At 46.7% G+C, this 27,833-nt stretch overlaps 1 protein-coding gene across 1 annotated transcript in view; it reads left to right on the forward strand.

Annotated features, from left to right (window-relative positions):
- The window catches only part of COL24A1 (collagen type XXIV alpha 1 chain), a 910,546-nt gene that overhangs the window by 254,998 nt on the left and 627,715 nt on the right, over nucleotides 1–27,833 (forward strand). Inside the window, exon 6 of the mRNA XM_069641689.1 lies at nucleotides 10,887–10,940. Within this exon, the coding sequence (XP_069497790.1) occupies nucleotides 10,887–10,940 (54 nt within the window). The remainder of the gene's footprint in view (nucleotides 1–10,886; nucleotides 10,941–27,833) is intronic.

Here is a 27,833-nt window from a genome sequence, read left to right on the forward strand (position 1 = left end):
ATTGCCTCCCTTGACTCCCCTCTCCCCTCCCCTACCTCTCTCCTCCTTCTCAGCCATAGCACCGGATGATGGCCCTAGACTAGTCCTCTCTATGAAAGTCTTCTCCAAAACAGGTGCTCTCCTGCTCCTCCAGAATTATCAAGGGCAACATTACCTCCCTTATGCCTTCCTTGGCTGATGTCTATAGCCACTCCCTTGCCACTGGCTCCTTCCCACAACCCCTCAAGCCCTCTCTTGTGCATCCCCTCCTTAGAAAGCCCTCTTCTGAATCCTCCCGTCCTGCTAACTATCGGCCTGTCTCTATTACCCCCTCCCTTGGCAAACTCCTTGAAGCTCGCCATCTCCGAATGACACAACACTCTGCTTCTGTTGGCTGTCTCCATGACCATCAGTCTGGCTTCAGAGCTGCCAGAGGCAAGGAAACTGCCCTATTGACCACACATGACGACTTGGTCATCATGCCACCCTGACTTGACTCTAGCTCTCTTTGCATTCTTATCCTTCTGCGTCTCTCCTCCACCTTTGACATGGTCAATCATGCCACCCTGATAAATCGGCTCTGTGACAATCTTGGCACCACGGGTTTGACTCTGGACTGGTTGGCCTCCTTCCTCTCAAACAGACCGTACCAGGTCCATCTGGGTCCTTTTTTCTCCCCTATCACACTCTCCACCTGCAGCATCCCTCAAGGCTCTATCCTCTTGCTGTGGCTTTTTAATATCTACCCTGCCCCTTTGGCCTGTCTGATTTCTTCTTTCTCTCCTCAGCTCCAGTGTTATGCAGACTACATGCAACTCTCCTTCACACTTCCCTGTCCTTCCACCTCCTCTCTCATCCCTGACTGTCGAACTGCCATTCAGTCTTGGTGTGTTGCCAGTGATCTCTGCCTTAATGTCAGTAAGACCGAGATCCTTTCCGTTTAGATCTCAGCTCCCTCCTTCCCACTCTCCCTCTGGCCACCCTCTATGGGCCGCCTCCTTTCCCTCTGCTGTGAGGCAAAAAACCTTGGTGTCATCATTGATTCCACTCTCTCCTTGTCTCCTCACATTGCAGACCTTGCCAAGAAGGCCCACTATCTACCTCCTCAGAGGTTTTCTCTCTTCCCCCAGAAACTCAATCTTTCCAGAACTCTGGTCCTTTCTAGGCTTGACTACTGCAACAGCCTCTTCCTTAATCTCCATTCATCCTCCCATCGCCCCCTTCAACTAATCTAGAATAGGACTGCAAGACTTATTCTTGGCCTCAAGCCCAGGGACCACATCTCTCCAGCCCTAATTCCTCTCCACTGGCTCCCAATTGCTGATAGGATCACATTCAAGACACTCTGCATCATCCACAAGGCTTCCTGGGGCCTGGGACCCCACTACATCCAACTCTCTCTCCCTAAATACCTCCCTGCTAGAGACCTTTGGTCTGCTTGCTCCAACTCTCTGCAAATCTGTCACTTCTCTAAGCAAAGAGGGGGAGGTGGATGTCTCTCCTCTGGAATGGTCTCCCTGCCCCTCTCAGTCTTGAGTCTATTCTCCTTAAGTGCCAGATGTTCCTCAAGACCCTTCTTTAATCCTCCTCCTTCTCTCTCCTCCTCCCCTGCTAACTCCTTACTCCTATTATATAACTGGCTCCTGGCTCCCTTCTGAGTTCTGCAGGGTCCCAGGCCCCCTGCACCCTGTCCCCCCATTTCCTTGTGCTTTACCTGCTTTCCACAGCACTTTCCCATGGGCCTCTACGTTTCACCGCCACTTCACCCCTTCACCCTTCCCTTCCCACCTTCCCCCGACCCTCACACTTCTTGTTCTGCCCTTACACAATCCAAATGTCACAAGGCCTTTTAGGACCATTATTGTATTGTTCTCCCTTGTTCCCCTCCCCCTTTTGCTGTCTTGTGGCGCCTTGAAACAAAACGTGTTGTATAGGCGCCTTACACATGGACAATAAATAAATTAATATGGAGCTGCCATCCACCAACCACAGGAGGTTGGGTCAGCCCTAGAGGATGCCCATTTATGTCTGTTGGCAAGGCTTGACAGCTTCGCAGGAGATCAGGATATTTCCCAAGGGGTTGAGCTGGAGTCCCTGCTTCAAAGGGGAGCACAATAGGAAGGTTGCACAAGTAGGAAAATAACTGGAGTCTCTTTGATGTAAGACAGGCAGGAAAAAAGGTGTAATGAGAGTTTCCAGGAGAGAACGTACAAGCAAGAGATAGTTTCCACCATCTTGAAATGTCTTAGTCCGACCATACTTCTTGTGGCCCTCTGCACTTCCTGCAGACAAAGTTATCTAGGTCTGACATCAGCGGGCAAAGACTCTTGCCACAGAAGCATGGATTAATCACTTGCAAAAGGTTTAAAATGGAGCAATGTGCTATGACAAAATGAGTTTATAAGGTGGCACGATCCCCCCTTAATATGAAGTCCTCTTTATTGGGGTACAGTCTGCTCCAAAACCTCATGCATAGAGGTGAAGATGATGCTTTCGAAGGAAGGACCAATATCATTCTCCAGCCACTAAGGGAACATTTGAAGTGTCCTTCTGCTTGGAAGGCCTGCCTGCTGTGACACTGGTACCCAGGACTCTGCATACTGTAAACTGCCCACCTGCATGTGTTCTGTGGCAACCTTTCTTACTGGACAAGAGTGATGAATTTCCATCTGGTAAGGGTGTGAAAGCCCTGGCTTTTTTGATTTTTATTAAATAATACAATTATGCAGGTAATTCAATCTCTGATCATATTCCCTTTTCATAAGCTCCATGACAAAGCCTAGTGTGTATGTTTGTCCTGCTGCATCAGTATTCTGATTTGCAGTGCCTGGCTGCTCCACCAGTGGCACAGAGAAGTTTCAGATCACAAGTGCCCTCTTGACAGCTACAGTGACAGCCACATATCAGTAACACAGGGGCTGCATTTAAGATATGCACCCATGTTCCATAAACTGCATAACTCAGAGAATTCTGTCCTGGTGGCATGTTAAACTGTAAATATAAGCCATACCATACATAGGGTATGGTGGTCAGCATCTCTCATAGTTTTCTGATCCACGTTAAATTAATATCACACATGTGGGCCCAGTTAAGCTGTGGACGGGTTAGGTGTATTCGTTCCAGACAAGGCCTGTCCTACCCACTGGCAGGAATGTAGTGTTGGGGGATTGACTCTCTTTGTTCCTTTGTAAGGGCAGGTAACACCCTTTCCCCAGGGACAGACACTCCACAGTTAGCTGGCCTTAGAACAGGAATCAAAGAGCACTCCTGTTCAAAAAAGCTAGGCCTCACACCAGTGTGCTGCATTCTTGAGGGCCTTTGATTTTATTGAGAAGGGTAGGGGGCAGGGTTAGTGAAACCAGGGAGACATCTGTACAGGTGTGGGAAGATTCTGCCATCTTGTTTCCCTCTGCCTATGTCTCTTTCATGTCCACTCCACTTCCTGTAGCACAAATCTCCTTGGCTATTATGTCAGAGGCAAATACCACTTATTCATTCCAAGATCAGGGATTGTACACCTAGAGCAGGCTAGCTTCAGTCCAATCAGATGTGGACTGTTGCCATTAAAGGAAGGGGTCTCACATCACGTCTTTGAATCATCTCTGAATCCAACCCTGGAAGCATTTTTCTCTGCACCCTGCTGAGGGAGAAGTCCTCTCTAAAATCCTCCACTTATGAGGTGAAGGAATGAGTTCCAAGGCAAGCTTTTTCACCTGGTTACCGGACATTTGGTCGAAAAAAAAGGTCGACAGGACAATTGGTCGAAACCATTTGGTCGAAAACCAAATGGTCGAATTTATATTTTTTTTGTATTTTCACTTTTTTTTTGGGGGGGGGGGATTCCCCCCCAACCCCCTTTTTTTCTAAAAAACCCTTTTTTTCCCTAAACGAAAACCTAAAAAATATATATATAAAAAAAAAAATCGACCATTTGGTTTTCGACCAAATTCAGTCGACCATTTGTCTTTCGACCAAATGTCTTCCGACCAAATGTCCGGACACCTTTTCCCCTAGATACCCCTGGGGGCCATTGGGTGTGAACTCTGCTGTTAGACCAAGACTTGAATCTCTGACAGCAACCCTGTTGCCTTGGGCCTCACTGTGTTGCAGGATCCCTCAAGGTGTGTGCCAGCCTCCCCCATGTTTTGGAGCCTGAGAAAAGGAGAAACCTTGGCCCTTGAGATCCTGGAGTGAGACTCACAGCTCCTGAAAGCCCAAACAGCCAAAATACCTGTGTTTTCAATGCTCAGCCACTGTGAGCCATGGTTCAAGTGTGTACGATGCCGACCAAACCTCTATGACCCTTTGAAGATGTCTTTGGCGTTCATGATTGCACCAGGCCAAGCATGTCATTTCCTCGGCTCGAACCAAAGAAGGATTGATGCCTTGCATTTCTCGAGTCACCGTTCGAACCATCAGCTTCAGAATCACTGCCCCTGTAAGTCGATCAACCCGAACCTGGTGTCTCCAGATCAGCGCCCTCCGAGCCTCTGCAGTAATTGAATCCCTGTGCATTCCGTTACTAACTAGACCACCAACCAATCCTAGTTACCTTCCGAACCGCACAACTCATTGTTTTCTAATTAGTTGTTATTGTACATGGTGTGTTTGATTAAAGTATATATTTTGATAGAATCTTGATTGGACATTCCTTTATTTTGGACTGTTATACTTCACTGTTTCAATTGCTACTGAACCACATTCATACTGCACATGAGAGTATAGCCTTCCCTCGGCCCACATTACCACAAGAGGTTAAGAAGGTATATCTAACTGTGCCTGTTATACCTATATGATTGTGTTGGATCTTAGTTTGTAGAAGTGTGATGGCTGAGTGGGTGCTTTAGCCTCAATTTGTCACAGCCTTTCCCCAGAGACCCAGTGCAGGTTCTCAGAGCTCACCAAGGACCTGCTTCTTGGAAAGCCTTCTTGAGCTGGTAAACTGATGACCAGGCATCTGCCTACAGGAGGTAGCAGCCCTGCAAGCGCTCTCTGGCAACCTTGTGGGCTGTAAAGGGCAGAAGAATGATTCAACTTTCCTTGGAGACACTGGGCAGGGCCTCACAGCACCAGAGGATGCAAAGAAAGCTGACTGTAGTTGCCTCTGCACTATTGAACTGCTTTGAATGCTTGCAGGCTACATTGGCCAGAACATTCCCTGCCTGTTACAACCTTCTTAATGCCAAGTGCTGTTTCCACTTGTCTATCTGCACTATGGTCTGGACCCAGTCAACCAGCTCACCAACATGATGCAAATCAATGACTCAGAAAGGAGCCAGACTCCCGGATCAACACTTTTGAACCCAAAGAAAAGGACTGAAACACATCTGTCATTGTTCTGTCCCCTGGATTTATGTGCCCTAGTAACATCCTTATCTTTGCAAAGTACATACTTAAACTTGAACATTGTTGCAAAGACAGTTGCCTGCACACCCCTCCCTTTCAACCAAAGCCTGCATATTCTGTGATATTTTGTTACAACGGTGAGTTGTTAGTGTTTTTACTAGGTTGTCCTTTCCATTTTATTAAAGCTGTGTTCTCTTTTTGATAACCTTGAGTGGTGTAGAAATGGGCCTTTTGATCACCGTAACCAAAATAACAGGCCCACCCTTAAAGAGTACTTACGTGCTTTTTCCATAAAGCAAGTTTATTGTACAGACGGCGGGAGGGTTTAGATGACATCAAAGAGTCAAACTAATCTGTCTCCCCGAACCACACAAAGAACACACATTTTATACAATTTTCAACCGTCAAAACACTCCCAAAGATTTTTAGTCAACCCCCCCCACACATGTTTGGTTAAACCTATACAATGTAACCATTTTCCCTTTAATTCCCACACTTCTTTTTTGGATACATTCATCTAAGCACCATCCTCTTTAACTTACAATTGCATGTTTCAGATTTACGACACCCCTATCTGGGGCCTTTCCATATTTGGTCATAGCCTCATCTAGTTACACAGATTACACAATTTACCATTTCAATTATCTCAGGTTCCATCTGGTTAGAAACCTTTACTCCTACTTGTGATTCACACTCCTATTCTATGAAAATACCATTGATGTGAAGAGGAGGGGAACAAACACATTTCCTTTTGATCTATTGTTGCTGGTTTTATCGCCCAAATATGTTGGTGTCCACATTTCACTCTAATCTATGCGATTTACCATTTCAGCCCACATTGTCCCAACCCAAACCTTGACGACTCTATTGAAAATCCATGATCTATCGGTGCTCCTTTCCCCACAAGCAACCTGCACCAGGTTTAATTGTCTGGCCATAAAATCCAGCCCTACCAGGAGGCCGGAATCCACCTGTGATTCAATAACAGTATCCTATATACTTACAGAGATTACATCTCCCCTTCACAATGCACCTACACCATAAAAAAGGCCTGCCCAAAACTGACCATCTGATTTTCATCGCAACCGCTGCTGTCCTTCCCCAACCTTGTAAAACAAGTTTCTCAGTCACACAGAGTTTAATTGCCCAACCCAGGTTTTCAGCCAGCACAATTACTATCTTGTCAGAGAACTCTGCAGCAAAACAGATCTGTATATTCATACTGCTCAAAACCTATTTCCCTAGAGACCCCCATGTATGTGTACCTATACATGTATGTTCAAGACTACCGCATCCCTTCACACAGATTTTCACATTGCAAATGTCCTACCTCACATGCACATGTAGAACTCCTCGCTGCCTGGTTGTTTAGCGCTACGTGGCCTGACACACCTATATTGCGTTTATATTGTATCAGCAGTTTTGACATTTATCATGCTGCGCACAGCAATTTCGAAAATGTACCAACTAAAAAAAAACCACAAACAAGACTAAAAATAATGCATATTTCATTCAAATTAGCAACACTGGATTCATGCTAAATTGCCACATTATGGGCCTCATCACGAGTTGACCGCGGGGGCTATTAGTCCTACCGCCAAACACCTCGGCGCTATTAGCGCCGGATCACGGGTTTGGCAGAACGGTAAGTCTCCATTCCCCATTGGGCCCATTCAGGAATTTCCCATTCCACATTGAGCCCAATGGGGAATGTTTGGCACTATTACCGCCGGTGGTATTACCGCCAGCGGTAATAGTGCTGAAAATCAGCAAAATTGCGGCAGATTTGCCCCCAGCTCCGAGCTGGGGGAAAATCTGCCAAGCCCGTGATTTGGCAGATCCTTAAATGCAGTGGTAATAGCGTTACCACCACATTTAAGGGTTACCGCCAAACTCGTGATGATGCCCTATGTCAAGATTGCTGTCACCGCAGCCACCAATAAATATGGTGCGCACAATTCAAACTTCTCATTACTCATGGCACCCTTATCAACTACCCCAACAGTGGCAGTTTCTTTAATTTTGGTTCCACAGTCCTATTGCTGTTTTGAATGCATCTGTGCTGGCTCACAACTCTCTTGAAGTGCGGAGCTTGCCCTGGGCAATTGCTAATTTAAAGCATTGAAAGGGGTGTTCTATTCATGTTGTGTCTGTGTAAACCTTATGACTGGGATCACTGTTGGTTTATTAGCATGGTGGAACTGAGCATAAGTTTAGACAACAAAAGTCATCCCTGTACTCCTTTTGTCTCACTCTCCTCTTTATACTTAAATACTTAATAAACACAAATTACTTAACAGTAACAAGCATTTACTACACACATGAAGAATGCTGTCATTTACTGCTGTGTGACTGTTCCTTTGACTTTCACTGATATATGTCCACCCTCTCCTCCTCTACCTCCTCTTCCTGCTTCCCTACCACTCTTGGCCCCTCTGAGGCTGTCTCTCCTCCTTTCTCCTCCTGTCCCCTGTTCACCACTGACAGTGTTTCTAGACAAGTCAGTTCTATAAAAGTCTTGTCAAAGCAGGCTCTCCCCTGCTCGTCCAGAACCATCAAGGACCACATCGACACCCTTGCTCCAGCCTTGGCCAATTTTTGCAATCACTCCTTTGCCGCTGGAACTTTCCCCTCCCCTTAAGCACTCCCTTGTGCACCCTCTTCTAAAGAAGCCCTCGGCCGATCCTTCCTCTCCGGCTAACTATCGACCAATCTTCATCACTCCTTTCCTGGGCAAACTCTTGGAAAAGCTGGCCATATGCCAGCTTAATCAACATACTGAATCTGTTGGTTGCCTCCATGACCACCAGTCTGGCTTCAGAGCTGCCAGAAGCACGGACACTGCCCTCCTGAACACCGGTGAAGACTTTCTCTCGAATCTTGACTCTAATTTCCCTTCAGTCCTCATTCTCCTAGATCTATCCTCTGCATGTGACACAATCAACCATTCCATCCTGCTCAATCGCCTCCGTCATAACCTTGGCATTACTGATCAGGCCCTGGCCTGGTTGACCTCCTTTCTCGCGACTGGCCATTTCAGGTCCAACTGGGGTCTTTCCTCTCTTCATTCTCTCTCTCTACTTGTAGTGTTCCCCAGGGGTCTAACCTCTCTGCCTAGCTCTTCAACTACTACCTGGCACCTCTTGCCCAATGTATTGCTACTTTCTGCTCCAATTTTCAATGTTATGCGGATGCCACTCAGCTCTCTTTCAGGCTCCCCTCAGCCACCTCTGCTTCTTCTCTGACACCAGACTATCTGGCCGCAATTCAGGAATGGTGTGCCACCACTGATCTCTGCCTTAATGCCAGTAAGACGGAGATCCTCCTCATTTTGACACCCGTTCCCTCCTTTCCTCTCTCTCTCTGGCTGCCCACTCTGGGCCCTATTCCTGCTCCTTCCTATGAGGCTAAGAACTTGGTGTCATCTTCAACTCCACCCTCTTCTTCTCTCCTCACATCTCTGACATCTCTAAGAAGTCAAACTATCAGCTGCACCTGCTAAGAGGTATTCTTCCTTTTCTCACTTCCCCCAGAAGCCCACTGTCTCCAGAGCTGTGGTCCTCTCTAGGCTGGACCATTGCAAGAGCTCTTTCTAAATTTTCCTGCCTCTACTTTGACCTTTACAACTTATCCAAAACAGGAATGTGAGACTTGTCCTTTGCCTCAAGCACAGGGATCGTATCTGTCCAGCTCTGAAATCTCTTCACTGGCTCCCTGTGACTGCAAGGATCAAGTTCAGGACCGTCTGCATCATCCACAAGGCTTTCTGGAGCCTGGGACTGCTCTACCTCCAACTTTCTCTTCCAAAATATCCTCCTCGAGCTCTCTGCTCATCCACCTCCTACTCTCTGAGGGTCAGACGCTTCTCCAAGCAGAGAGTTGGGGTTAGATCTATCTCCTCGGCTTGGGCCTCCCTCTGGAACAGCCTGCCTGCCTATCTGAAACTTGAGCAGAACCACCTCTTGTTCCGGAAGCAACTCAAGACCTTCCCTTACTCTCCCATGCTGATGCACCTGACTGCTCCGCGCACTGGTTACCTGGCCACTCTCTGAACTAGGGCCCAGGCTCCTGCATGTCCAGTTGCCCGTGCACTGCCTCCGGGCTCCCGAGCACTTCAGGGTGTGTATGTGCAACCCTACAGTTCCTTCTCTCTGCACTTATGAGCCACCCGCTGGCTGCAATTGTGAGTTAACTGCACTTCCCCCTTACACTGCCCCCTGGCACTTCTCCCCTTCCCTCTTCCCCACACTTGCACCATTTGAATCACACAACACCTAGTAAGATCGTTATTTTGTCCTCCCTTTGTTTCCCCCCCCTTGTCTTGTTGGACCTAGAAACACTTGTGTACAGGCACATTATAAATGCCACATCATATCATATGATATCACATTCCTGATATGGTTTGCCTCACAATGTCTCCATCACCTTGCTGCTGCTGCTGTTGCTGATTACAACAATTGAGTGATCCTGTAGTGTTTGAGTCCATAGGAAAGTTCCATTATTTCAACCTGATTGCTGAGCTATTTTGTCTTTGCAATGGAGCTACCATATATTGAGTTCTATAGTTATTAACTGGTGCAGTGGGGCAGAGACAGTATAGTGCTTTCACTATTTCAAAGACTCACGAGGGGCAGGGTTTCAAGCGCCTTCGCTCCTTTGTTGAATGCCCGACGGGGCATGAAACAATGATGAGCCCCCGGTGGGATGCTGCTTATCAGGCCCCCTCAAATGCAACCCACCATGTTTTATACCTTTCTTTCGCATCCTCCTCTCAAATCCCATGAAGCCGATGAACATTAGCATTCTGACACTCCTCTCTCTTCTCTGGTTTTGCTCCAGATAGACAAGCTGCATCAGTCTCGGCGAAGAGTGGGTTCATTAGGGGACCAATGGTGTGAACTGCAATGACTGGGGACCATGGTCTGCAATCTTTAGCAAATCAGCTCCCCAATAGTAAGAGGTCCCTAGAGAGGTTGGGCCAGGCCAGCTCTGGACATTTCAGACAATCGTTGTGTCGTTGGCTTATCACTGACGAAGTGTCCACCAACAAACACATGTTCTTGCTTAGTTAAACCCCAATGGTTTAATTATTAAGGAAAAACCAAACCTATTGCCATTGTCAATGTATCTTATTAGGCTTACCACGCAATAACATGTGCTATGTCTTTTCATGTATGTGGTGCGAGCATTGTATTGGGCATATCTTATTTGGGGAACAACATTAGAATTGGGCACGTTTTCCATTGTAACAGCTCGTCAAAGGGCGTTGTCTTCCAAAATTAGCTGTTGGTCATATATGTTTTGTTGTTTTGTGAGTGGAATTCCTGGTTACTTATGAGGAATGCATGTGCTTTGCATGGTTCGTTACTTCTTCTGAACGTGGCCATCACATGAGAAATATGCTGAATATTCAACGTGCCTTTGCAATGGTCTTGGTATCTACAAGGCAGTATTTCCCTATATATAAATATATATCTCCCATATAACACTGAAATCATTAGCACTTTAGTCTGTTATATTTCTATTGTGTGTCCGGAATTCATTTCTGCTTTCTCTCTTAGGGTCCTAAAGGAGATCCCGGAACCTCACCTGAGCAAGCACCACCTGGAGACAAGGTAATTGATTGTGTAATGGTCTAGTCTCTTGTATATCCTGCCTTCCGAATACATACCGTGGGGGTGCGCTTATTTGTTTGGATTCAAGAGGGATGCTCATTTTGTGCTATAGGGATTTGTCTGGGGGTCATGCTGCAGGCACTGCACAGCTTACCAGCTCTGCCTGCGAGCACTGCACATCGCAATCAGAGCATGACAATCCCTTTCACTCACGTGATATGGACCTCTGTCATGCCCTGTACTTCACCAGGAGAAATGCATGAAATAATCCATGATTCACGTAGAATTCAAGTAGAAAGGATTGATGGTGGCAACACTGATGTTAGTGATGAGGCCGTGGTGATGTACACTGTAATGCCAAGTGCAATGTCATGGGAAATTCATGGCAGGGTTGTGAGTTATGGGTTCATTCCTAAGCATATCATCAAATGTAGCTTCCTTTAAGCAACTATTTTTTGGGGAATTAATGTTTATTAACCCGACAAGAGTGTCCACAGGGTATTGCCATACCCTTGCCACAGTGATCCTGACCGCAGTGCAAGCTGGGCGCTACCTGTAGATCCTGTGACTGATGCATAGGTTGTCCATGACCAGTGACCCTGGCTGGCTGCTGTGCCCACAGGCAATGGCTTTCTGGCATGCCCCATTCAGAGTGATCCTACTTGCTGTGCATGAGACATTTTGTTGTTCGCACCCGCCGATCAAATACCCGTGTGTCAATTAACATCGATATTCATGGACCTTCATAGAACTGTCCGCATAGTGAGAAATGTGTTAGTCTGTCACAGGAGATGGCTTGTTGAGGAGTAGTCATAGAACTCCTTTTATCTCTATTGTATCCTGTTGTGTGTGTGTGTTGCAACAGTGTCCCTGGCCCAATCACAAGTGCTTGAGGAAAGGTGATCATGAGGGCCGGTGCCACATCTGCTCCTTGCTCCAGGCCCCAGGGATGGCATGGGGTGGATTTCCTGGTCAGTACCCAACAACTGGGTCATGGGGCAGGCTACCATAAGACATCTGACCCTTTAAAGAATGCCAAAGTATTGACTGAAGCATTGCTGGTAATGCAAGCTCCTCTATCCCTTTATCTCAGACCATGCAATGGGACAACAGATGTAATTCTTTTCAAGGAAAGTATAATTTCCAAATAGTGACTGCGCTGATATCGGAGAGAAGCCAACATTGCAGATCAGCTTCTTTTATTCTTGGCCCAGAGGTTGCAGGAAACCTTTGTTACTCAAAATGCATTTTGCTTCAGCTGGGTTTCTTTGAGACCTGGTCAATCCCACACTGACAAAAGAAACCATTGAGCTGTGCAGGCCCCCACCAAGGACCTGGGCCAGTGGGGAAAGGACAGGAACATATATAAGGAAGCCCAAGGGAGCATACGTGTGGTAGTTTGGAGCAGGAGGTGCAAGTTTGTTGATGGGTGAAGAAAGTAGAGGCTGGTGGAACAGAAGAGGCTGGAGTTTAAAGGATGAACCAAGGACCACAAGGTGGGGATAAGATCTGGTTAGGGCTTGGTATAAATAGTAGCAGAGGGGCTGGAAGAGGAGATGGTGAAAGGAGGAGTAGAGTGAGGGAATACGATATGAGGAGGAGTTGCGAAAGAAGCAGCAAAGATGCAGGAGGAGAAAGTGCTAAAGGAAGGAGCAGGCAGAGAAGGTGGTGATGGGGAGGAGTCAAGAGGAGGGAGGACAAACTGGAGAGGAGTGTGCCAAGTAGTTGGGGAGAGAGTAGGACTTCAGGAGGTGAATGGTAAAGCATAAAGATTGCAAGGAGGCAGCAGGGAGAAATGAGAAGGCCACATGCATCCATTCTAGGTCAGTGGAGGTCTGAGCATCAAGGAGGCAAAGAAGGAATCAGTAAAAAGAGATAGCAACAGAGGAGAAGCCCAAGCAATCCATTTAGAAATAAATGTCCATTGTGGTAACTAGGAAGGAAGACCGTGAGTGTGGGCTGTGGGATATAGATACATGAACCTTGGGAGGGAATTGGCCAAAAAACTGAAAGGACAAACTGAAAACCCCCTGAGTCTGTCCCATCTCCGGGAGAAGTTATGGCCCAATATGACCAGCTGGCATATACCTGAGTTGGAGTTAGTAGCTTAGATCCTCATTGTGCCAACCGGTGCACCCCAGAGTAAAAGTTGACCATCAAGGAGAAAACTATGACAAGAGATTTCGGACAGTGCGTGGCACTGGGGAGAGTTCTAGAGATAGTTTTTGAGAAACCTTTCCATTGGTTTTTAGAAGGCAGATTTTAATCCAGGAACTGCCATTTTTGACATATGGTTAACGTTTGAATTTGGGCCAAATTTGCATTCAACCCTTAATAAGCCCTTTTTGTTGAACCAGGAATGTTGGCCTGAGTCTTTGTGGAGCCCACCTAACCTCATGAATTAATGTTTCCATGAGCCTCTGCTAGATTTTCATGCACTCATCCACAGCAAAGTAGGAGCATCAGCTCCAACCTAAGCCTTCGTAGGAGTCACTCAAACTCGTCCTCCCCTTCAGTATGAGGAGCATGTCTCCCACTCCCCCCTGCCGCAATACCTTTGGAGGAGTGTGGTGGGAGATGCTACTCTCTAGTCCTGCTCAGGTCCTCCCCTGCTCCAATGATACTCCTTCCACCTCTGCGATTGTAACTCCTTTTGGTCTGACCGCGATCTGGCTTCTCCTTCCTTGTTCCTTTAACCCGGTGGCATGGCATGCGCTTTACCTGCTGGAGCTCTGCATAATTTCCTTGGATTAAGAATTGGCAGAACGTGTTAATGCACTATCCTCAAAGTCCTAATTCCATTTGCATTTAATTGAAGAACTGGGATGTCAATTTCGATCACAAATGACCTAGAATAATTGTGATGTATTTTATGTTTTTTGTATGTGAAGTGGTGCTTTGCTTTAATTACTATGGGCCCGATTCATGAAATATTTGCCCATTTCAAAGTGACTTTGCACTGCTGAAAAGTGACTTTGCACTGCCGACACAAACCCTGATTCGTGGAACCGTGCAAAGTGTATTTTTGCTGTGCAAACTCCGGGCAAAGTCATTTTGAACTACTATGCACTGACTTTGCCCGGACTTTGCACTGCCAAAATACACTTTGCACAGTTCCATGAATCAGGGTTTGTGTCGGCAGTGGAAAGTCACTTTTCAGCAGTGCAAAGTCACTTAGAATTGCACAAATATTCCATGCATCGAGCCCTATGTGTCGAAATACAGCTAATCATAATGACTTACAATAACACATTTGCAGATGGTGCGTGTACCAATAGCAGACACATTGGAACCGAAAGGTCTCACACGCTGGTTTTCTAACGTCTGAATGTGCAATATTACGCACTGTATTGCATGTTGACACATAAAAGTGATAGACTTTTAAATAACGTCTGCGCACGAACGGAAACCCATGCATAAACACCATATTGACATCCGTGTGCATACCAGACGAGGGGATCACCGCTCTAGAAAATGTCCAGAGCTTTCCCTGAAAGCTACATTAAAAACCCCTTTGAAAGTAGTGCTTTTTCAACTACGAACTCGCATGCTACGTGTCAAAAAATGTACAAATCGAGGTGGATGTGGCCGTAATGACTTTATCATGCAGTATCTGGTGTAATGACTCCAGAATATCAACGACTGCATCGGTAAATGCATTCCCATGTTCGTATGGAGAGAGGAGTGTAATATTAACTCCAGAGCCGCTTTGATCTCTAGCTGGAAATGTGATGTTATGATGTAAACCATGTACATGCTCTATAATCCACATCCATGTGTGTTTGAAAACAGTTTCTCTTTGTACTTATAGTGCAAGTTCTCTGAAACATGTCTAAATATTTCATATACACACATAAACCACCGAGAATTTAATTTGTAAAATTTAAACTGGAGTTTCTATGTATCTGAAGTATTGCTTTCGGCAGAAAACCAACCATCTGCTTTGAAACCCGATAGGAGTGAATCTTTTATCACTACTTATGATGGCTGTCTGCCAAATGGCAGGGCTACTTTGATAACATATCCTTGGCTCCTATTAATCTCACTTTCAAAAACAACACTTTGATTTCGCACAGACATAAATGCAAAAAATGCAGGTCTTTTTTTATGCCTGTGATTTTCAGACAGAGAAGAATTGTTATCACAATTACTCTGTTCAAGTTTTTTTTATGAGTTTTCTTTCGGCGGTTGAAATTTCAGGGTTTGAAAATATTTTAATTGAGTGTTGGTTGATCTGAGGGACTTGTCTTGCTTGTAATTTCTCACTGCTGTCCCCACAAAGAAGCATTGAAATGTCAAGGTTTTCCCTCTGTAAGAGGATTCAATTCAACACTACAGCTAAGTCAATGCCTAGTCTGGGATACTGAATGGAAACCCTTATTGATATATCTTTACGTCCAGTTCATGCGTTCTGGATGACTACCCCTATATAACACCCCTCTCTTGGAATCCCCCTGACCCCACTGAGCCAAGAAGTAGTTCTGTTTTGCAAGTTTAAAAGGTTTATTTGATAATTTAAACAATAGATATATATATCACACTTTATAATAAATTAATAATTGAATATCACACTTAATCTGAGCAGTAATCAATAATGGATAGTCCGGCACTAGCAAACTTCTTTATAATCAATGATGAGTGGTTATAGGATGGATAAGATAGCAACAATACTTTTATGGTTTCAAATGGATGCAAGGTGGAATGAAATTGCAGTACAGAAATACTGAATATGATTTCAACAAAACAATGTAATCACTTTTCTCTGGCAATCCACTCCCCCCTTTATGCAATGCAAGGAAATGGAAGGAAAGCACACAGTTCTCAGAAATGCAATCAAATGTAATTCTGTTCACCCCAGCAAGCTTAGACTACAGAAGTTTGAAACACAGGCCCAAAATGCTTTTATATGTGCTGGCAATGAAGTGAAAAATATGCTAAAATGCTTTTAATTCCCTCTAGAGGTTCAGGGTGAGTGGTATCTAGTTAATATTAGTCCAGGCTCACTCTAGCAATGATTCAGGGATGGTTCTTAAGAGGCAAACACATTTTTAGCAAGGAAAGCAAGGAAGCTGCTGTTTTCACACGTGGCTGGATTTTTAACCAAATCGCAAATCGCGGTAAAATTCGCGAGTGCGAGAATCATGATTACGGCAAAAGTATAAGGAGTAGGAAGTCGGTTCTTGGTTTGTTGAAAAGGTGAGATTCTAAGCTTTCAGTTAAACCAAGTTCCTAGCCCAAACGGTTCCAGAGATACGAACGATTAAATAAAGGTAGTTTTTCGGATTTGAAATTTTAAAAGTTCAAAGCGACAGGTTACAGCTTGCAGATAGAAAATGACAGGTGACAGCTTTGCAAATGACAGGTGAGAGTTAGGAGGCAGTTCTGGTTAGATTAAAATAGATTGAATTATATTATTTTAACTAAGAGATTGGTTCTGCACAGTTCTGCTAGGTACTCACAATTATATTTTTGAATTAGGCCTCGCCACGGATCTGGTCAGGTTTTGGACTGGACTCTGGTCTGGTCTCGGCACTTCACAGTGATCTGGGTCAGCTCTCTGGTTCTGCTAACAGCGGTCTCCGGTTCAGCTGGTCTCTCTCTGGATACAACACTGCTCTCTGGCAAATGGCAAGAGTTCTTGCAAAGAATTCAAACAGCACGCCTGGCTGTGAATAGTGGCAATGATTTGAGGCCTGCTAAAGAGGGATTTAGCTTGTAGTTGACCTCTCTGCTACAAATTCTGAAGTAAAGTCTTGGTCTCTGAAGGTGGATAGATTGAAGTCTCTATGTTGGCTCTCTGGAGGTTGATGGAGGTAAAGTATGGATTTTCCCGGCAGAACGTCCCGCAGCAGATGGAATAGAATGTCCCTATCTGTCCTGACTGTCTGCTTTTATTTGTTTTGAAAGTGGGTGGAGAGGCTAACTTTCTAGGCCCTACCCCTCTCCACTTGCCATTGGCCACTTCCTCCTCTTCCCCTTGAATGGGGGAATGAAATGAAGTGTCATCATGATGAGGTCTGTTTATGATACAGAGAACCCACCCCTGTCAACTTTACACACAATCTATATCTGATCCTAATAGACATATTTCATAGATAGACAGTTGTTTGGCATTGCATACACGCATCATGCATTTACTGATGGTAGCCCCTGTTCCAATTCTGTCGTTTCTAGGAGCTTGGGTTCAAAAATGGCAACATATTTCACTTTTTGGTCGGGTTACCAATATTGGATTTGTCCCCGCATTTACACAAATGTTCGCAAAGCATGTGGGCATTAGGTGGTGGAGTGTCAGATTTTTAACATAAATACATTTAGAGTAATATCCTCTTTTCCGCTAAAAAACCCCCTGAACATACCACCGGGTCCTAACACGTCTTCAAATGTGCACAGAAAAATCACAAGAATAATGATATCACTTATAAAATTTTCACAAGTCCGCTCTATGAAAGATCCATCTTTTTTAGATTCATGTTCTGGCCCCAAAGGGGTGTGGTTTCCCCCAGCACAAGGTTGAATTTCTGGTTTTTCCAGTTCTGCCAAGCCAGCTTGCTCTCACAGGCAGTGCTCCTCCCCTTTCCTTCCAGGAGGAAGCCACTTTTACGATCCGCCCCAATAAAACATTTGCCTGAGTCAGGACAGGGCTTTGTTCAATTTCCTGCAGAGCCCAGGTAATTCAATCAGAGAAGTGTCATATCCCTTTTGGTGGGAACAGCAAAAGGCAGCTAGGCCTGGGAACACAGCTGTTGTGCAAGTCTCAACTCCTGTCGGGGGTAGATGGTGGGCAGAATTCAGTTTCATTAAGCCAGGTTTCAGATAAAATGTCACTTTTTGTTCCCCAGTTTAAGTCAAGACAATTTTTACATATGCAGCTAGAATGCTGATTCTAAGTTCCAAACTATGACATTTCAACAGTGACAAACTATGTGACACTCAAAAGTAGGTCTCTCAGTTAATTTAAACATTTTCGATTTTTGGTAGTTTTAAATCCAGTTTCAGTTAGGCTGCTGCAGACCTGCAGAGCTCAGCCAGTCTTGTTATGAACATTCAAGTCACTTCAAAATATAACTTTACATTGTATCCACCTCTCAGTAAGTCTTTCTTTGGCCTGCTTTGGGTTCATTTATTCAGTTTTACACAAAAGTCTGGTGGTTTTCAAACACCGGCTTTCTGATAGTGGTGAGTACTGGTAATGCAACCATTTTGGGGATTTAAGAAAATGAATTCCCCACAGTTCTAGGTTGCCTTTGGCAATCAGCATTGCCATTCCCAATGGTTTCAGGCTACTGTGTGGGTAGTCCAATGGTGGTTTTAGGCAGTGCCCTTCTGTGCCCATAACATCGGCAAAAATGGGTGGCAGCCTATTCTTCATGCATTTCCCTGGGCATTTTCTGGGAAGCTCTGGCTTTCATGATGTTTTCAATGCCAGTACTGCACAGTTTTTGTGGTAGGGCTCGAATGCATGGGTAAAAACATCCCACAAGCCCCCCTCTTGCGATGGCCATTCTGTTTCACTGATGGAACTCGCAAGATCTGGGATGTTTCCTCATCTTCTTCCAATAGATGGCACAGTTCAGCATCTTTTTCTCCATCCGGTCGGATCGATCGGTTCTCCTCGCCGGTCCTGATGGGAAGATTGGGCGATACCCCGGGCCCCTTGCATCTCTGCTCCCGGTCTCCGGATTGTCCTCCCTGGCTAGTCTCAAGGTTTTCTTTCTCCTAGGACGACAAAGGAAGAGCGGCAATACCTATTTATAGACATTTTTTCCCCACCATTGATATAGTGGGGTGGCATATAAATTTATAGTCAAAACATATGAACATGCACATTTCTTTTTGCATTCAAAAACGAAAACACCCACATTGAGAAACTCAGAATTTGATAGGCGATATGTAGGATATTTTAAGTTAGAACTGAATTAATCAGAGACAGTACCCTCTAGGATTACCGAGGACTCCTCCAGTTGCTGCAAAGTGTGCCTGGGATGGCAACACTTCAACTGGTTTATATGGACCCACTTGTCTTCCCCCTCTGCCAAACCACCTTTGGGGATGCGGATCTTGTAGGCCACAGGGGAGATCTTGTCTATAATCTCATAGGGTCCCTTCCATGTAGGCAAAAATGTTCGCTGCTTGGCCTGGTTCCTTTGGAAATTGTATAGATAGACCCGGTCCCCCACCTGATATTCCTTCCTGGAAGTTTTCAGGTCATAGTGGGTCTTCATACTCTCAGCTGATCTTTCTAGATTCCGCTAAGCATAGGCAAAAGCATGCTGAAGGTGTTTCCTTAAATTCTCCACATACTCATGAGTTGTGGAGGTATTTATCAACGTTTGCTCTTGGGTTCTGTAGAGCAAATGCTGAGGAAGCACCATCTTGCGTCCAGTCATCAACTCAAATGGTGACATTTTGGTTGCAGATGAAGGGGTAGATCGATGGCCATTAGGACCAGAGGTAATCGGATATCCCAACTTGGCCCAGAATCTGCCACAAACTTTTTTAAGATGCTCACAATGGTTCGGTTATATCTCTCTACTGCCCCAGAAGAAGCTGGCCGGTAAGCAATATGCAACTTCCTTTTGACCCCAAGTATCTCCCACATCTTTGTCATCACTTCACTGGTGAAGTGGCTACCTCTGTCTGACTCAATCCTTTGAGGTAGACCAAAACGGGAAAATATGTGGTTAATCATCAAGGCAGCTGCCGTTTCTGCCTTGCAGTTTGGGGCTGGGAGACATTCCACCCACTTGGTAAACAAGCATGTCACAGTCAACATGTACTTATTCCCCCTAGCAGAGCGAATCACGGGGCCTACAAAGTCGATTTGCAAATCTGACCATGGCAGTGTCATCCCCCTCTTTTGGAGGGGTGCACGGTGCGTGAGGGATGATGTCTGAAATTGTGCACACACAAGACACCCCTTCAAGTATTGGTCAAGGTCCTGCCCCATGTGTGGCCAGTATGCAACCTCTCTTAAGATTTCCAGTGTTGTGTGAAACCCCCTATGACCGGCGGTGGCCTCATCATGGGCGTGACTTAACATCAGGCTTCGGAATGAGGTAGGAACCACCCACTGATCGTGGCCAGCTTTGGATTTCCTTACCAGCAAACCGTCTTGGATTCGGAACATTTTTGGACATTTCATCAACACTCTTAGGTCCTCTTTCCCAATGTAATCGGTATCCGTCAGGGGAAAGTTCTCAGGGTCCTCAAGGTGTTGGTAAAACTTACCAATAATTGGATCCCCCTTCTGAGCTGTAATCAAATCAGCATCAGGGGTCTCCTTACTCCATTGTGCAATTGAAAGATCATTGTGAGCATTTGTCTGGGACCTAGTGATAGCAGTGACCTGGATTTCCCCCAACAGGGACTCAATCTCAATTAGATCCCCTTGGATGGCCCCGGTTTTGGCCAGCTGATCAGCTAAGTCATTTCCAGTTTTGTCTGGTCCCTCTACTTTGGAATGACCCTTGATCTTTTTCCAATAGATGGTCATCTCATTCGAGGTGACCAGATCGTCAATGTTTTGGATCAACTTCCCATGTTTCAAGGGTTTGTTGTTAGCACATAACATGCCTCTGGTTTTCCAATTAACCAGGTGCTCCACGAACCCGTTCCGTACATAATCAGAATCTGTGATTATGACCAGTTCGTGGAGTTGATGTTGGACAGCAGTGAGGATGGCTTGATGCACAGCCATCAATTCTGCCACCTGACTACTTCGGGGACCAATTTTGTATCCAGCGGAGGGTTCTGGAAACTCCTTCACCCATGCATTCCCTACGCCAGCCACCAGTTCTTTCTCCCCGCCGTTGTCAACATGGTAAGCGCATCCATCCACATAGACTGTGGGCATTCCCTCACACTTGTCTTCTTCAAAGACTTTGTGTGGGGAATTCAGGTATGCTTCCGTGTTGTCCTTGATCTTTAGACTTTCGTCCTCGAGACAGTTTTCTCTGGCACAATCATGCAAGTCAGCCAGACCTTGCGCGAGGGGACTCTTCTTGTTTTGGCCATATCTGACCTCCACAGGAAAGCCTTGCATTGACAGAATCCAGGAAGTAATTCGGGAATTACTCACATTTCCGGCCCTGATTCTGTCACTTTGGAGATATTGCAGAGGCTGGTGTGGAGTCTCCACTATGATGTGTTCCCCCTGGATAAACGGGCGGTAATTCTTCAATGCCAACACCGTTGCCAGGAGTGCCTTCTCACAATCGTTGAATTTTTCCTCCACAGAGGATAAAGTTTTGCTCGCATAGGAGATTACTTTATTGACCTTGTCATGCTTTTGGCATAATACCGCCGTCAAGCACGTATTAGAGAACCCCGTCTCCAGGAAGAACTCCTTGTTTCTGACAGGGTAAGCTAGGCAAGGCGCTTGTGAGAGGCTTCTCTTGAGTTGTTTTACCGCCTCGGCTTGTTCTGGACCCCATTCCCACTTGACCCCCCCCTTCAGGAGATGAATCAGGGGTCTGGTGATCTCTGCGTAGCCCTCAATGAACTTTCTGCTGTAATTAGTCAGTCCAAGGAGGCTCCTTAGTTCCCGCAGAGTTGTGGGGTCTTTCAGTTTCTGAAGTGCTTCCACTTTCTTTTCCTGGAGACAGAGACCCTGAGGAGTAATCTCATGCCCCAAGAAATTAACACGGGTTCTACACCACTGTGCTTTCTGAAAGGAAAGTTTTGCTCCGGCGGCCCTCAACTGCGTCAGAACATAACGGATCTCCGCTATGTGTTCCTCCACAGATGAACTTTTGATGAGGACATCATCTACATAAGCCAGGTTACCCCTTGCACCCAGGTCGGGCATGGCCTTGTGTAGGAAAATGTTGAATTCATTGCCGGAGTTGAGGTATCCGAAGGGAGTCCGGGTCCATGTGTACTGCTGGCCCCCAAAGGTAAAAGCCAGCTTGTATTGGTCCTCCCTACTGACAGGCACAGTCCAGTATCCATTGGTCAGGTCTATTGCAGTGAATACCTGTGACCCCTGGATCTGGGCCAGCCCTTGGTCAATGTAGGGCAGAGGCCATCGGGAAGTATGGACCCGTTTGTTGAGCTCCCTGAGGTCGGCGCAGAGTCTCCACTGGCCGTTTGGCTTCAATATTCCCAGCACCGGATTATTGAAGGTGCTGTGAACTGGACGGATTATTCCCCGGGACTCAAGGTTCTTAATTATTTCAGTAAGGGACTCCATGGATGCGAGAGGCAAACGATATTGCTTCACAAACACTGGAGTCATGCCAGGGTCCATGGGGATTGTTGTTGTGTGGATGTCGGTGCGGCCACAGTCATATGAGTCTACCACAAAGAGATCTTGGAAATCCAAGAAAACTTGTTTCAACTTTTGCTTTTGTTCCAGAGTCACACAGGCATCAGCTAGGTTGACTCTCTCTTCCACCATCTGCCTGAAGCCTGGAAAGACTTCTGGTTTGGCTATCTCAGTGGCCTCCTCCAGCTGGGTGGAGAAGTCCCTGGTCAGAGTGCTGATTTGGACTGGAGGCTTCAGGTGGGAAAGGCAGCCCTCATGGACCTGGAAAATCACCTCATCCCTCCTGAAGTCACAAGTCACATCTTCCTTACCATAAGGGCAAGAAGTGTACACCAGGAAGTTCCCCCCATGCCGGGTAAAAATCCTGTCTGGTGTTGTATTGTCATCACTGTCACTGTCAAAGCAGTCCTTGGGGATTGGCCCTAACAGTTCATTACCTAAATCGATGGAAAAATGTCGGTCATCAACCGCCATTCCAATAATGGTGCCTGCGGCTAGAGTAATACTCTTTAAGTCGCTGTTATCCACCTCTATTAGAATGGTGTCATGTTCTATGTTGACTAATGGAGTTGGGTTTACCCCCAACCCTTGCTGTTGGAGAGAAGCGTTTAGATGTATGTAAGCATCAGGGTTTTTCAAATGTTGTCCTCTTTTAGCTTTCACTTCCAGGGAGAATTGTCGGGTCCTTTCTGGGATGGTGACTTCCTCTTTGATCTGAATTTCAACTGCATAAGGTAGCAATTGAGCTGACCTACATGCTTTTTCTGGATCATCAAAGCCCATGGGATTATCCGCTAATCGGGACCAAGCTTTGAAGTTTATTAGGTCCAAACTAATGGCAAAGCGATTGAGAATGTCACTGCCTAAGTAAAAAGCGGCAGTGACGTCTCGCACGACCCAACAATTGTGGACTATGCTCTTGTTGCCAATGGAGATTTTGAGCATACACCTGCTTGGCAGGAGATGTTTGGAATTGGGTGCTTCCAGGTCCATTTCCCATTTGTCTATCAGTTTGAATGTGGGAATGGCTGGATCTTTTGGGAGTTGGCGGAACATGGCTTCGCTGATGAAGCTCTTACCATTGTTCACACACACCACACTCGAGCGAGAACAGAGTCCTTCCCATCATTTAACTGAACAGGGAGGAACAACTGCTCTCCAATTTGCTGAATATCAGCCAGGCTCTGAGCTGATTTCACATCATTCTGGACTATAGGAGGGGGAGTTTCTGATTGTGGATTAGTATAGAATTTCAGAGTGTTTCCTTCCAGCGTGGAATACCACTTTAGACTGGAAGGAAGGTTGATTTTCAGAAATAGAGAGGACCCCCCATCACCAGTCTGTTGTCCTACTGCTATTACTGTCACGTCTGGAATTTGGTTATTCTGGAAGAGGAATTCTACTTGGTCAGATTTTTGTTCAACCATGTGGCATGTGCCGTTTAAACTAACATGGTTGACACTCTGTTTTAATTTTATGGGTCGGCTAGTCTGGGTCCAGAGGACCTTGTTTACGCAATCTATTAGGGGTGACAACCTTCTCAGGAGGTCATTCCCTAGTAAACAAGGGGTGCCCTCTGGAGTCACAACTATGACCGGGTGTTTCAACTTGTGTCGCCCAATTTTAATGTCCAAATCTGCCGTCCCCTCGACAGGAATTTCCTTCCCGTCAAAGTTCTGGAGTTGTCCAGGAAGTGAGGTAAGAGGAATTTGGTAATTCCCTCCCCTTCCTGCATTCAGTTCATCAAAGGCCCTTCTGGACAGAAGGGTAGCTTGAGATCCCGTGTCCACCAGCGCTGAAATCGTACCCTGCCCCTGTACTTGTACCAGGGCATAATATCTTCCCTCCTTCTCCTCAAGGGGGCACAGATAATGCACATTTCTGGACAACTGGTGGGCTAACTTTCTGGTTTTGGACATTGCAAGAGAAGAAATTTGGGCAGAATTCTGTGGAGAGCCTTGGGAATCTGAAAGAAAAAGTTGGCAACTGGAGATCAGAGCCATTGTGGGTTCCCCTGGTTCCGGTTCTGGGCCGCCCCCCCTTTTTTGGAGGCAGTCATCAGGATGGGTTTGAACCAGGGGATTTTGGTATTGTGGGTTCTGGGATGAGATGATGGGCGGCGGTAGCTCAGTCTCCATATCTCCCCAGTCTGAATTGGCATCCCTTGGGACCCATTTTTCCTTAGGAGGAGTTCCCCCATCTCTGAAGGAGAAGGTCCTTTCCCCAGGCTCCTCTGAGGATCCCTCTCCCTCAAATTGGAAGACCTGTACCTCCTCCACAAAGTGGGTCTGTTTGGGTCCTTTGTTTCTCCTACCCCCCCTTTGCTCCTTGGGAGGCAGGCTTTCAGGGGCAGGAGATTTTGTTTCCGGTTCCTGGTTTTCCAGGGGCTGTTTACAAGTTGGGAAGGAAGCTTCCTCCAAGGCTTTACACCCCCCTTCCCCTTGTGCCTCCTCCCTAGGAACCGGTGTGTTATCGGGGTGCTGCCCCCGTCATTGTTCTGGAGTACCAGGTCCAGAGTTTGGGGCATTCTGCAGTGGCACGCTCATCTGAGGGTTCTGTTGAGCCCTCAGTATGTGACCCAGATCCTGTGCCATATTTTGGACCTGGCGCTCTAACTGGGAAACCCGCTTAGGCTGATACGGGGCTCTATTTTCTCCCCTGGGCTGATCCCGGGAAGGGTAGCTATCCCTTCTCTGGTAGTACCCCGGGTTGGGAAGATTTTGGTACCCCTCCACCCTTGGCCTCCCCTCTCCCGGATTAGGTTGTCTGGGCTCAGGGAATTGGGGAAAGAAGGATGGATGATTTTGGGGCTGGAAATTGGGTGGATACCTGGGGAAAAAGTTCTGCCCAGGATTTGGAGAATTTCTGCCCTCCTGGGGGAAGTTAGGAGGGAAGTTCCCTGGGTCAGGTGCTTGGCGGGATTCCCCCCCCTTGGGCTGGAGGAGTCCACACATAACCCAGGATTGGTCTGTTTCCCTTGTAACGGGGACTTACATAGTCAGGAGAGCGAGGGACCCCATTTGTGGGACTACCTCTTTCACTCCCTGTCTGTGACTGGCCCAAGGACCTTCTGGGCCTAGCATTATTAGGTGCAGGTAGGTTTTTAGGCCCCCCCCATCTCCAAATCCAAAACGGGGGCGACCTTTACCTCTGCCACCTTGGCAGCAGCAGGGGTGCTGTTGGTTTTGGGGTTTTTCGGCGCGTTATTTTTATTTTCGATAAGCTTCTGTACCTCATAGATCCAGGTAGCCTGTTCAATGACCCAGTCTAAAGATCTTTTCTCATGAAAATCTCTCACGAGCTGGGTCATTATATATTTGGGCAAGGCATGGAAAAATGTATTGACAAATTCTCTGCTGTCTGTGCGCACCCTTCTGGTGGTCTGCGCAAAGGCACGTTTCAGTTCTTGCACAAATTCTTGTGGGGCCTGATCCTCCCCACATTGCAAATTGTAGGCTGCCTTGCGAGCCTCTTGAGGATTTCTGTGAACAGAAAAATGTTTCAAGATGGCCGCCTTATAGGTGGACCATCTTAAATGATTTTGGTCCTCCAGCCCCGCAAAGAAACTGGAGTATTCTGGGGAGAATGTCCATTTGACGTACTGGATGCAGCTACTGCTGTCCTTCAAATGGAAAGTCTCCATCATTTGCTCGTAAAGCTCCAAGTGTTCCCAAACAGAATACTTGGCGTTCTTGTGATAAGGCGTGATGACACTCCTTATTGCCTTTATTTGCTTCAATGGGTCCTTAAGCAAGGCCCTTTTTGCCTTATTGGCCTTTTTGGTTCGGGCAACCCTGGTCCATTCATCCTCCGACTCAGAAGCGCTGCTCCCAGAGGTTCCTGTCTGATCTTCCAGGTTTTCCCGGATTCTGCGAGCCTGGGAATGGCTGGCAGAATGTGGGGACCTGGTCTCCTGCGTCCTGCACCGTTCAGAGGAGTCTTCAGATTCCTCCTTGCTGCCAGGATTTGATGGGTACCCCCCCCCCACTGACCTAACTGGGCAGAGGTTTTCAGGATGCCCTTGATGGGCCTACTCTCCTGGGGTTCCCCACTAAATTGCACTGTGCTTGGGTGCCCATACCCAGATGCCCACCCATCCATTCCTGGGAGGTACTGGCCGATGAGCCCCATGCTTCTGGCTGGATAGTAATCTGCCATCCCTGTGGCCCGGTGCTCATGTGCACCAGGGGACAGGGGGGTGGCAGAATCCAGGGACTGAGAGAGATAAAGGCCTCTGGTACTAGGGCTCCTGAGGTTATGCTCAGGAGTTTCCCTTTCCCAGTGCACCTGGTCTCTATCCGCCCCTGCTACCTGTTGCAATGCAAGAGCCTGCGCCTTCAGTTCCTCAGTTAAGGCCTTACTAGACTCTATCAGTCTCTCCTGCATCGCTACCTGTTGTTGGAGCCTATCGTTGTGCTGGCAGAGAGCCTCATTCTCTCTCTCCGTTTCCTGATTGGTCCTGGAGCACTGGGCCAGTCTTTGCTGCAGGAGGGTTACCTCCTGAGCTGTGTCCCTATTGGCCTGCTCCTGTCTTGCCAGAGCCTCCTCCACCCTCCTGGTGTGCTCTAGCAAGTCCTGGTGTTCTTTTTGGAGGTCACCCAGTCCCTGGTGGGCCAGGTGATTTTCTTCCATTTTTCTTCTTAAGTGGCAGACTTCCTGGCCTAAGGTGTCCCTTTCCTGACCAAGAGCTTGAATTTGTGACGCCAGGTCGTCCCTTTGCCTTTGGAAGGCACCAGCTTTCTGGCGCTCCTGATCAAACTCTGCCTGTGTATCCAGGTCTTTCAGGATCAGTTTATTGCTCTCCTCTTTCTCTCTGTCTAGTTGGATTTGCAGGGTGGCTACCTGCTCTGTGCATGCCCTGTTGAAATTGATCTGTTGCTCCAGCTTTTTCTGGCTCTGCAGTAGGGAGTCCAAACTGTCTTGGCGTTCCTTCTGCAAAGCCAGAATTCTGGTATCCTGGTCTGTCTTTTCCTGTTGCAGTATATCCATGTCCTCTTTTATTTTAATGATATACTGCCTACTATCATTTTCTGACTCCTGGCTCCCCTGCAGCCTCTGCTCAGAAGAGACCAGGTCAGATTGGACCTTCTGTAGTGCCAGCAGTTGCCTACTCGCCAGATCTTGGCCTTCAGCACATTTGTCCTGCATGGCTCCCATATGTAAATATAAATATGCCGCTACCCTGGAAATCTTGTGGTGCTCATCCTTGGCCTTCGGGGCCATGTATAGTTCGCTCAGGGCCACATGTAGGGGACCCTGATCTCCCCATCTATCTGACCCTGTTTCAGTGACCTGTTGCGAGATTGCCTGCAACCAGACCGTTTGGTCCTGATGAGTCCACTCACCTCTCACAAATAGCTTATGTAAGAAGTGTTCTCTGGCTATTTTCATATCTACCAAGGTCGTCATTCTAGAGATTGGTCTCTGTCCCGACTTACAGAAGTTTGTATTTTATTTTTGCAAAACAGACCTTTTCCTTAGAGCGTTCCTTTGAGGAGTGCTTTACAGCGTAACACAGCGTGGTGATCCGACCGGATGTGTGTATCTGGTCAGCTGCCACGCTGTATTAATCTGCACAAGTGATAGATCTAACCCAAACGTCCCGGACGAGCCCCCAATTTGTA

This window comes from Ambystoma mexicanum, chromosome 1q (assembly GCF_040938575.1).
Source record: "Ambystoma mexicanum isolate Mex_15411 chromosome 1q, UKY_AmexF1_1, whole genome shotgun sequence".
NCBI lineage: Eukaryota > Metazoa > Chordata > Amphibia > Caudata > Ambystomatidae > Ambystoma > Ambystoma mexicanum.